Below are 11,102 nucleotides of genomic sequence, written 5' to 3' on the forward strand. Positions count from 1 at the left end.
CTAATACATATTATATCATCATGCCATATTATGTCTAAAAAAATATCAGCTACAAAGCCAACTATCCAACACTTCAAAACTGAGAATTTTGTTTCAATTCAGAATAATCTTAAAGAATTCATTCTTGACATTTTTAGACAATTCAATGTCATTACAGGAAGCTCCCCATCTTTGTCAAAATCTAAATCTATAGGTCATTGTGACTCATACTCTTATATCTACATTCCACGTGTCATTCTCAGGTTAATTCTCATAAAAAAATACATTTTTTAAGTTTATATTTGATTAGGATTTAGGTTGTTTATTTCTTGATTTGATCTTAATTTATTTTTAGAGTATTAATTAATTTTTATGGTATTTTTATTGAATTGTCCACGTTAGATTTTTGGTTGTACGTTATTCCACTACTTTTATGCTTTTCTGATTTTCATGCCATATGGTTTTTGCAGGTGCTACTTAGAGGTGACTAAGATGTCACATCGGTTACCAACACAATGATGCCAAATTTTAATCATAAATTGTGAAAACTGTCAAGTCATGGAAAAAGGTGTCTTCTTTGTTCTTCAACTACTTTTAAAAAACATTATCAACATGACTGGATTTACATACTTAGTTAGAGTTTCACACTGATAGACACATTGTGCCATTTGGTTTAAATGCCCTCCATGGGAGGCACCGACTTGAATTCTAAGCATATCAATTCAGAAGCTTGGAGAAGCATATAAATTTTAATAAAAACTTGTGCTCTTTCAGTTTTTAATATTAAATATAAATATTGCAAACTATTATATATTTTTTTATTAAATTAGAAATCATAACACACACTTTGAAATTTGAATGAATTGGTACAAGAATATGTGAGGAAGCTTTCGAAGCACTAGGATGGTAGCAAATTAATATGTTGTAACAGGGTGTCTTTCTTTTAGTTGACTTTAGTTTAACTTATTTCTCCCTCAAACAATCTCTTTGTTTCAGCTCCTCTATCCCCCAATGTGACTAAAACCCTTTGCATGTTCTCATTGGCTGGATTTCAATGTGGCAATTTGGGCAGGGTTTGGGTTCCTCTTTTGTCTGTTTTGTTATTCTCAGTTCAGAAAATTATGAAATTCAATCTCCATGTTTCCTCCTATAGTAACTATATAACAGTTATTTTTCCCAGCATATTTCTTTCAATTCTGAATCATTTTGTCATTTACCTGTTATATGTGTATGTCTGGTTTAATAAATAAAAAGACACATTTTGTTGTTCCTTGCAGAGTGAAGCTTGAAAATGCTAACAAATTGTCCAATGGTTCCACTGGTAAGTTATTACTTTCTTCTTTCTTTAGTGAGATTAAGTGCTTATAGATTAACATTTAACATCAGTGAAGAAAGTTTTACACACAAAGGTTAGAAATTTATGCTACAACAATCTATGTTTCTATACCTCCCAAAACACCTGAGCATGTAGTCTTTTTTTTTCCTTCTTTAATATATTGTTTGCCATTTCAACCTTTTTCCCTCTTATTACTTGACATGTTATATTGCATGGCTAGCTTATGTCCTGCTGTTGGAATGTTTATTCTTCTACTTGTCAGAAGCAATATGAATGGGAAAATGCTATCTTATATAAAATAATTTTGTATTTAAAATTTGCAACAAGTTCATGAATTATGCCATTAAGAGCAGTTTATGTTAAGTGATTCTTGTCCTTCTTTTTTTACCCATGCAAAAAGGAGTATTTTTTCAATTCATCATGTGGTATAGAATTTGTGCGTTATTTCTATCATTATTTCAGCTGCTGAAGAGGTGTTAACGTCTTAGGGAATCGGTCTGGCAAAATCAGTTGAGAGCGCAACCAAATCTGTATCAGGAATTGAGGATTTGTTTGATTAATGAGAAAAATGATATCATGAGTCTCTTTGAGAAGGTATCACCTAATTCTTCAATAGGTTTTTTTGAGACTGTGGAGTTATCTCTTTTATTTGGAACGTGGTGGTATGCTTAATCTTATTGGATATACATAATCTACTATTCTTATTTGTGCATTTGTTCACCCTTTTTTTATATGTGTGAGTGTTATTTCCCAAGACAAGTACACGATATTATATTAAACATGAAAAGTAAAGTCCTAACGGTCCACATCAATACCTCTCAACTAAAATCCTTTCACTTACTATTTGGTAAAAAAAAATGATTCCTACTGAAAACACAACAGTTACATTTTAATTTATTCAATAGATACATTTAGTGTGACATAGATATATATAAAAAAAGCTGTTCTATTTCATTGGAAAAGAGGAAAAAAGACTTTATTGAAAAAGTCTGAGTAGATTTTGAATGGTCTGCTAATTGTTGTGATTTCAATTAACAAAAACGTACATGTTTGGACCCATTGATCTTAAATCCTCCTTATATACATCAAATTGGCCAATTAAAGTGACTAGCCGTTAAACCGTTTTGTTTTTCATTGGAAAAACGGCAACATTATTAAATATACATAACAGGTAGGCACATTACCAATAAAACATGATTAATCATTACTATTTAAAACGCATGTTACATATTTATGCACCTCAACGGACAAAAACATTCTGACCATAGTAAAATTATTATAAATAACCAACACAGCACACTCACTACTCACCAAAGAAATTCATAACTTTTACTTTCTTCATTTCAGGAAAAATATCAACAGAGGAAACAACATATGGAGCACAATCTACTCCAAGATCTGGCTATTGCACGTGATGACTGGTTAATCAAAGTTCGTGTAGTTCGTTTGTGGGAAGCCTTCACCCCACAAAATGAGAAAGAGCCATTGTATTTGGAAATGATTCTACTAGATGAAAAGGTAATCATGATCTAAACAACATTATAGTGTTACATGTATTGGAAACACATTCAATATTTAATTTTATGTAAAGATATATACATTCTGTGATGCATACTTCAGTTTACTATTTAACAAAATTATTACTTTATGGTAGCCACATCTACTACCTATTATTTTTTAGTCACATTCTATCTTCTCCAAGTCCCCTTTAAAAAGCAATGAGAAAATATTGTGTATGAACTAATTTTACTCACATTTTTATTAACCAATATAAATATTGTTTTATCAATTATATTTATATTTGTCCTATTCTTGTGATTACTACAAAATTGAAATAGCTTAATTAAATATAACTGCTTTGAGAAACTAACGCAAAAATTCTTCAACCATTTTACAAAGGAAACACCATTACATGTTCGAGTCCGCAACAACTTCATTTCAGATTTCAAACACATGTTGCAAGAGGGACACATGTACACCATTAAAAATTTAAAAATAGCACCAGCTAATGAGACTTATAAGCCAGTGAAGGGAAAAATCATGGGATGGTTCCTGTGCACAACAAGTGTAACTGAATTGCTTGATTACCCCCAATTCATTCCTCGGCATTACTTTGAGTTTGCTTCAATTCAACAACTTTCAGAGCGGGTTGAACAAAAGGATATCTTATCTGGTAAATACTCCAACTCAAAGAACCATTTATAATAAAAAGATAATTGCAAAACACTACTCTAACAAATTTAATTTCTCTTTTCAGACATCATTGGAACACTTGATGGTTTTGGAAATGAAGAGCATGTTTACGTTAATGGCAATCCAACAAGAATCCGTAGACTTGAGTTGATCTTAAAAGAGTAAATCATATTTAGACTTTTTAATATTAAAATAGTCTAAATATAGTAGCTAAGCAAAATTACATTTGTTTACACATTACTCTGATTTAGATTAAAGATTATTCTAACATGTGATCCAAAATTCAGGAATAAAAAAGTCAGAGTCACCTTATGGACAACCATAGCAGACCAATTTCACAACATGTGGCTCAGCAGGATGGACGGGACAAGTACTATTGCAATTACATCAACTTTGGTAAAAAAATTCAGAGGTAAATAATACATAAATTGATATTCAAAATTTCATTAAATTAAATTTAGACATGACTATTGTGGAAACCATTTTCTGATTTTCATATCACAAATGAGTACTCAATCAACTCTACGTCAAGCACCCGGATTTACTTTGACTACGATATTGCACAATATCCAAACTGGTAAACAAAATTCGTATAAATAAAGCATTTAGTAATTCATTAAAAAATGAGTTCTCACTCACTTATTACTCAGGGCCCCAAATCAACACAATAAAGTAAAGGAGCTACCAACGCAACAAAATGACAGCATTGAAAATAGAATGGTCAGAAACAGGACAAATATACCCAATAAAATGGCCATGAAATGGGTAGCAACCACACAGGTATGTTATCAAAATCATAACTACATACATCTAATATCCATCTCATGTTTAGAAAACAACATATTACATTTCTTTGTTCTAATCTGTTAACAAAAGGAGAAAGTGTTCACAATATTAGCAACTATAAATGATATTGATGACACATTTGGCTGGAGCTACATCGCATGCCACAAATGCATGAAGAAACTAAACAAAAGAGGAGATCAATACATGTGCCCCACATGTAATGAACCTGCAAAATACCCAACACCAAGGTAAACAAAATATGCAAACAAACATACATGTCATTTAATTATCATTCTATTTCCCATAGTACCATAATAGAGCAAAAAAAAAAAACAGGTTCAAGATACAATTGGAAGTGTCAGATGAAACTGCAGCTGCAAAACTGACATTATTTGACAGAGATGCCCAACAACTCTTGCACACTACAGCATCAGAACTCTTGCAACATGGCAGTAACAAAGAGATCCCAACAGTGCTGAGAAATTTGTGTAAACAAACACTAATTTTTGAGATAAAGCTCTCAGATCACAACTTGAAGAAGGGGTCACAGAACTACACAGTAACACGCACTTTCATACCAACCAGCCTTATAGAAGAACAATCTACCCACAAATCAGTGCAAAAGGTAAACAACTCAACCATTTAATCATATTTAAATAATTGCTTTAATAACTTTGACCAAAATACTAAATAAATTATCTTTGATCATAAAAGGACCCAATATCACCACAACAAATATCATCAGATGAAGAAGAAGAACCGCTGGTGTTTAAAAAGAAGAAAAAGCAAGAAGCGTCAAAGCCAAGACAAAGTGTATCAAATCATCAAGAAGAAAACAATGGACAAGATGACATTACTTCCACCGATGAAGAACAAATTTTGATTCAAACCTTAAGGACACCCACATCTAAGAGAACCAGAGATGGCAACGGAAGCACGACAAGGAAGCGGAAAAGAATAACCAGACAGATAAAATAGAAAAAGAAATTCAATGAGTAGCTTATATTTCATTTCCTGCAATTTACATCATGTATTTGACTATTTAATTTCAAAGCAAGATCTTATTTTAATTATTTGCACCATGATCTCAGCTCAAAATAATAGTGAGTTAAATTTAAGAAATACAAGGTTCTCCACTAACGCACGAGATGTCTGAAACAACATAAATATCTGAACACGATCAGTATTATAATAAAGATTTTAACAATAAAATCACTACTTATTGACTCGGTTTGATTCACCCGCGCAATGTATAACTAATTTTGCGGGGGTTATTATAACCCCCTTAAGTATTAAAAATTAACGACATTTGCGGGGGTTATCAAAATCCCCGCTGAAAACCCCCCACTAAATAACGTTTTTTGTTTGTAGTGATACAATACCAACAAACACATCACCACTTATAAAAAAAAACAAAAAAACATTACTATTCTAATAATATTTGAGAAAACACATGCCACATTTCCAAAATTTTGGGTTTGAGTTTTGTGTATGGAATCTCTACGTTAGAAAAGTTAGTCCCACAGTGATTTAAATGTTCAAGTCTCAATAAGAATTGTCTCACAAATGTACACATGTGTTAAATAAAAATAAGGTTGACTTAAATATGTTTTTTTCCTTTGGTTTCGGCCCCTCTAAATTTTTGTTTTTGGCAAACACCCCCAAATGAAAAATAATATTGAGGTTTCAGCCCTTCCGTCACCTTCTGTCCTTTAAAGGGACCTAAACCAAAGAACCATGATTTTAGAGGGACCAAAGACTATGATAAAAATTGAGTTTTAGGTCCCTATAAAATCATGGTCCTTTGGTTTAAGTCCCGCTAAAGTTATGGTTCTTTGGTTTTGGTCCTCTAAAATCTTGTCACGTCAAAGCTCGTTAGGTGATTCAGTAGATAATTAGTGAATAGTCTAAATTGTCCCTGAAGAAGAAGAGTGGGAATTTGGCGTGGAAGATTTGATATATGGGTTTCTACTTTCTAGCACTTGGATTTGGTTAAAGGAAGGGGAAAATTGGTTTTTTTTTTAACGTTATTATGGTGTTAAGAAATAGTTAAAAAAATTAGAATTTAAAAGGAAAAAAATATAACAGTTGGCATCATTAATTGCACGTGACATGCCACATGGGCCACCAGAGCTCCGGCATTGAACCAGAGCTCTAAAGGGACCAAAACCAAACCTTTTGACAAAGATTAGGAACTAAAGCCCACATTTACTCGGCGAGGGATCAATACTGAACATATGGTAAAGGTTAGGGACCAAAACCTTATTTAAGCCTATTTTAAATCTTGATGACAATAAAAAGAAGTTAAGGGTATACAAATTTTGAATAGTAATATTAACGTCTTGTATAATTTCAATTTGTTAGATGCAATCTTTGGAATTGTATATAGAATGTGAGAAAAGTTTAATAATGAATGGACAAATTTTGATAAGACCCAAGTTAGTGAAGATGTTCCTTTTGATTGCCTTCCACCTACAAATTTTGTGTTCACCCTTACAAAATGCTTTTTGTTTGTGTTAGGCTTAATTGCAACTTTGGTACCTGACGTTTACCAATTCCACAATTTTAGTCCCCCACCTAATTTAATTACACAAATGGTCCCTGACTTTGCTGGCAGTCTGCAACGTTGGTCCTACCGTTTGTTTGTTAATGGAGGAGGTTTACGTGGATGGTCACTTAGTTGATGTGGAAGTTGAATTGGAGAGAGAAAGAGACCAACAACTGATTCAACCTTCTTGCTTGCCTCTAGGGACTCGTTCGTTCTTTATCTCTTCCCTCTTCGTTAAATCTCAAGCTTCGAAACATCTTCCTCACGGTGCTCTGTTTTTCAAGGAGGAAGAGGGTAGAAGATGACCGTTGCAGGTCTCACGTGCTTCCCTCTCTCTTCATTCCTTCTTTCTCTCTCCAATTGGACATCCATGTAAGCCTCCTCCGTTAACAAATAAACGGCAGGACCAACATTGCAGACGGGCAGCAAAGTCAGGGACCATCCGTGTAATTAAATTAGGTGGGGGACTAAAATTGTGGAATTGGTAAACGTCAGGGACCAAAGTTGCAATTAAGCCTTTGTGTTACTTAAGCCAAAATGATATAAAATCGAAACTGGACCAACTAAAATCTTTAGTTAATCAAACACAAAAATATGAAAATAAGTAATCTCCCAAAGTGTCTATACTAAGTTGTGGAGCTCACTAACTTAAGAAGCTAATGATTGTTTAACTTAGTATAGACACTTTGGGGGATTGCTTATTTTCCGATATGGTAGAAAATATCATCTATCATTCTTTCTCTTTCTCTATATGTGTGTGGGGTGTGTGGAGCAAGTCAGTTGTTTATTCACAAAACTGCATGTTATGATTGTTTTGGAAGCAAAATCTTTTTAACAATGGATCTAGTGATTTCTTGTATAGATTCATCAATAATCATACATCCAAAATTTAAAAATCAGTGAGAAAACATTGAGGAGTTATAAGCAGAGAATAAGAAAATCTGGTTCAATGCTTAATCTGGCCAAAGGTAACATATCTAATATGAATATAAACATGACTAGAAAAAGTATATGACCAAATTATATCAGCTTCAGCTAAGCGTAAGAATTTCCTATTTGAAAACATTGAGACAAATGTTTGGTGAAGACTTCTCTTAGACAATGAGAAAGAACATGATTGGAAAAGAATAAAAATAAGCATCTGAATACTTACTATTGCTAACCCAACTAAGAGGTTAGCGACGAAGGTATATCCTCAGTTTCACCTCTAAAATAAAAAATAAAAAATAAAAAATAAAAAATATAGAACATATTACCAAGCAACACAGAAAGAAACGAAAGAAACTTGTAACAGGGAAGTCCTGCAAATAAAAATATAGGAAAGATAATCTACCTTCAACAGCTTAATTGCTTTCCACAAGATAAAGATGAGGGGCTCGAAGTGTGATTCATCATTTAGTTTAAATAACATCATCGTCGGAGAGTACAAAGTTCACCAAGCCACCGAAAACACCACTCACTCAAGAACCATTGTAACTCGATCGTTGGTCGTTCATTTGCAGAGGAGCTTACCGCATTATTTGATGAAGCGACAAAGAGATTGGTGGAGGAAGAGGGGGCAGACTGTTGTCGACGATCGTTCGCGAGGGTGGTTGAGGATTGAGGTGAGAGAAGAAGGGTGAGGCATCACCGCATCAAGATTGAGGTAGTGGCAGAAGGGCAAAGCTTATATTGGGCAGCGACGAAACAATTAATGGATGAAGAAGATACTGTGTGGCGGCAGGGTCGGGATGTGCGGCGACAACATTCCTTAAGGAGTCTAGCCCGACGGCGGTGGCATTGAAGACATGCACGGCCAAGGAGCTTTGAGAGGAGCTATCAACGGACAACGGGTGGCTTGGAGATCTAGCTAGGGTCATGGTAGAGGAGCTAGTTGAGTGGCTTTGGCTTGAGATTTATGAAGCAAAATGAAGAGCGAGCTTTTTAGTGGAAAATTGTGACGATATGGTGGCTTTTGGATTGCATAGAAAGGGATAGTAGAACGAAGAAAAAGAAACCAGAAGAATTGGAGGTGTCCACGTTAGATTTGGAGGTGTCCACGTTAGCATGGATTTTTTAAAAAAATTTTGGAACCTGGTGAAAGATGATATACTTAAATTTTTTGATGACTTTTATCATACAGGTCGAATGGTAAAGGGTTTGAACTCTACTTTCATTGCACTTATTCCCAAAGGAGGTCATCAGAAAGAGATATCAGATTACAGACCCATAAGTTTGATTGGCAGTGTCTACAAACTGCTATCCAAGGTTTTATCTGCCCGCCTCATTATGGTTCTTCCAAGGTTGTTAACTCAGAATCAGTTTGCATTTACAGCAGGGAGACAGATTGCGGACTGCTCTTTGATTGCAGCTGAAATTGTCCACTCTATGTCTGTAAGACCACAGGGAGGTTTGCTTTTTAAAATTGATTTTGCAAAAGCGTATGATAGCGTTGAATGGGGTTTTCTTTTGGAGCTTTTGCAGGAAATGGGTTTCGGATACAGATGGATTAAATGGATGCAGTGCTGCATTTCCTCAGCTTCTTTGGCGGTTTTGGTTAACGGGTCCCCATCTGATTTCTTTTCTATTGAAAAGGGATTGAGACAAGGTGATCCTTTATCCCCTCTTCTCTTTAATTTAGTGGCGAATGGAATGTCGTGTATGCTGAATCAGTTGCTAGAGCAGGATAACCCATGCGGGGTGGAAGTGGCTCCAGGCCTTTATTTAAACCATTTACAATTTGCTGATGATTCTTTGCTATTTTCAGATTGTGTTCAACATCAGTATGAGAACCTGGCCTTGGCAGTTGAAGCTTTTTTGTTTGCGTCAGGCCTAAAAATTAATTTTAGCAAATTTGAAGTATTTGGGGTGAATGCCCCTATGGTGCTGATCTAGAAAGCTGCAAACTGGTGGAATTTTAAGGTGGGTTCATTACCTTTCATATACCTTGGCTCGCCTCTCGGAGGTAATCCTAGAAGGTTAGCTTTTTGGAATCCAGTTTTGGAGCGGTTGACAGCAAAATTGGGTACATGGAACTCACATTTCTTGTCATTAAGTGGGAGGTTAGTTCTTGTTAAATCTATTCTAAATGCTATTCCTCTTTACTACATGGCATTGTATCGTGCACCAAAGGGGATTATTTTGAGAATAGAGAATTATGCGACGCTTCTTGTGGGGGAGATCTCTGGGCACAAATAAAATTATGTGGGTGGCTTGGGAGGATATATGCAAGGGGTCTAGGTATGGCAGTTTGGGGGTGGGTTACCTTGAGTGGAAAAATAAGGCCATGCTGTTGAAATGGGTTTGGCGGTTTGGGCGGGAGAGAAATGCATTGTGGAGGGAAGTAATTTGTGGCAAATATGGTTTGAAGCGGGAGCTTATATCACTTAGTTTCGATACACTATCTCATAAAAATTTGTCTATTCCTCTTGCTGAGGTGTGTGTAATTTGGCGTGAAAGTGGGCTTGTTGGTACTGTATTCAGGGATGGAATAGCTTGTCAAGTGGGAAGGGGGAGTGGAGTTTTGTTCTGGTTAGATCATTGGGTTGGTTCGGGACCACTCCGGTTGGTTTTTCCTCGAGTCTTTGCTCTTGCGTCACATAAGAGTGCATCGGTGATGGAATGCGGTGTGGTGGTTGGGCATAAATGGGTTTGGGATATATCCTTTGAGAGAGAATTTCTGGGTTGGGAACGACAACTGTATGATGATTTTCAGCTCGTCCTTCAACAATTGGTTCCTAAACAGGGGGTATGTGCGCATGTGGACTGTTTGGCATGGAAGCATGATAATATGGGCATGTTTAGTGTGAAATCGTTATGTGCTGTTGTTGAGGCAAGATGGTTCTCGGAAGATGGCTGGTCGGTTCCAAAATCACTACGGCCAATTTTACCATCCAAGATAGCTCTTTTTTTATGGCAGGTTCAGAAGAACAGAGTGGCTACTAAAGAGAATTTGAGGCGTCGTGGCGTGGCCTTGGAAGAAGGGGCGACTTGCGTGCTGTGTTTGGGTGCACCTGAAACGGTGGCCCATCTTTTTCTGCATTGTCCTAAGGTTTGGCAGCTATGGGTAAGTGTGTTACATAGAGAAGGTGTTTGGTGGGGGGTGTCCGAATCGATTCAGGCGTGCTTGGCTGAATGGGGGTCACTTCGAAGATCTACAGATAGGATTTTATGGGACTTGATACCATATGCTTTATGCTGGGTGGTGTGGCTAGCTAGAAATAATGTGATTTTTAAAGAATTATCTTTTGATGCTGAAGAGGTATGGGAGTCTCATATGTT

General features: G+C 35.7%; 2 protein-coding genes and 1 long non-coding RNA gene across 3 annotated transcripts; all 3 read left to right on the forward strand.

The window, feature by feature from the left end:
- The first annotated feature begins 390 nt into the window (after positions 1–390).
- On the forward strand, positions 391–1,865 carry LOC130715439 (uncharacterized). Its single transcript, XR_009011669.1, has 3 exons — positions 391–547; positions 1,257–1,300; positions 1,778–1,865. It is a non-coding gene; the product is annotated as an uncharacterized LOC130715439 (long non-coding RNA).
- Positions 1,866–2,661: 796 nt separating this feature from the next.
- Positions 2,662–3,989, forward strand: LOC130712014 (uncharacterized). The gene is made up of 4 exons (XM_057561832.1): positions 2,662–2,833; positions 3,215–3,488; positions 3,573–3,669; positions 3,796–3,989. The coding sequence occupies exons 1-4, from the start codon at positions 2,690–2,692 to the stop codon at positions 3,926–3,928; spliced, it is 648 nt and encodes a 215-aa protein (XP_057417815.1). The 5' UTR covers positions 2,662–2,689; the 3' UTR covers positions 3,929–3,989.
- A 169-nt stretch (positions 3,990–4,158) lies between these two features.
- On the forward strand, positions 4,159–5,310 carry LOC130712013 (uncharacterized). The gene is made up of 4 exons (XM_057561831.1): positions 4,159–4,288; positions 4,385–4,542; positions 4,631–4,919; positions 5,009–5,310. Exons 1-4 carry the CDS (start codon positions 4,226–4,228, stop codon positions 5,270–5,272), a joined length of 774 nt encoding a protein of 257 aa, XP_057417814.1. The 5' UTR covers positions 4,159–4,225; the 3' UTR covers positions 5,273–5,310.
- The last annotated feature ends 5,792 nt before the right edge of the window (positions 5,311–11,102 follow it).

The sequence above is a fragment of the Lotus japonicus genome, chromosome 4 (assembly GCF_012489685.1).
Source record: "Lotus japonicus ecotype B-129 chromosome 4, LjGifu_v1.2".
NCBI classification, from domain to species: Eukaryota; Viridiplantae; Streptophyta; class Magnoliopsida; order Fabales; family Fabaceae; genus Lotus; species Lotus japonicus.

Coding starts and splice junctions, on each gene's coding strand:
- LOC130712014 (XM_057561832.1), top strand. CDS start 2,690: ATGGAGCACAATCTACTCCAAGATCTGGCTATTGCACGTGATGACTGG. Junction 2,834..3,214: donor TGATTCTACTAGATGAAAAG/GTAATCATGATC, acceptor CATTTTACAAAG/GAAACACCATTACATGTTCG. Junction 3,489..3,572: donor ACAAAAGGATATCTTATCTG/GTAAATACTCCA, acceptor TTCTCTTTTCAG/ACATCATTGGAACACTTGAT.
- LOC130712013 (XM_057561831.1), top strand. CDS start 4,226: ATGGTCAGAAACAGGACAAATATACCCAATAAAATGGCCATGAAATGG. Junction 4,543..4,630: donor GCAAAATACCCAACACCAAG/GTAAACAAAATA, acceptor AAAAAAAAACAG/GTTCAAGATACAATTGGAAG. Junction 4,920..5,008: donor CCCACAAATCAGTGCAAAAG/GTAAACAACTCA, acceptor TGATCATAAAAG/GACCCAATATCACCACAACA.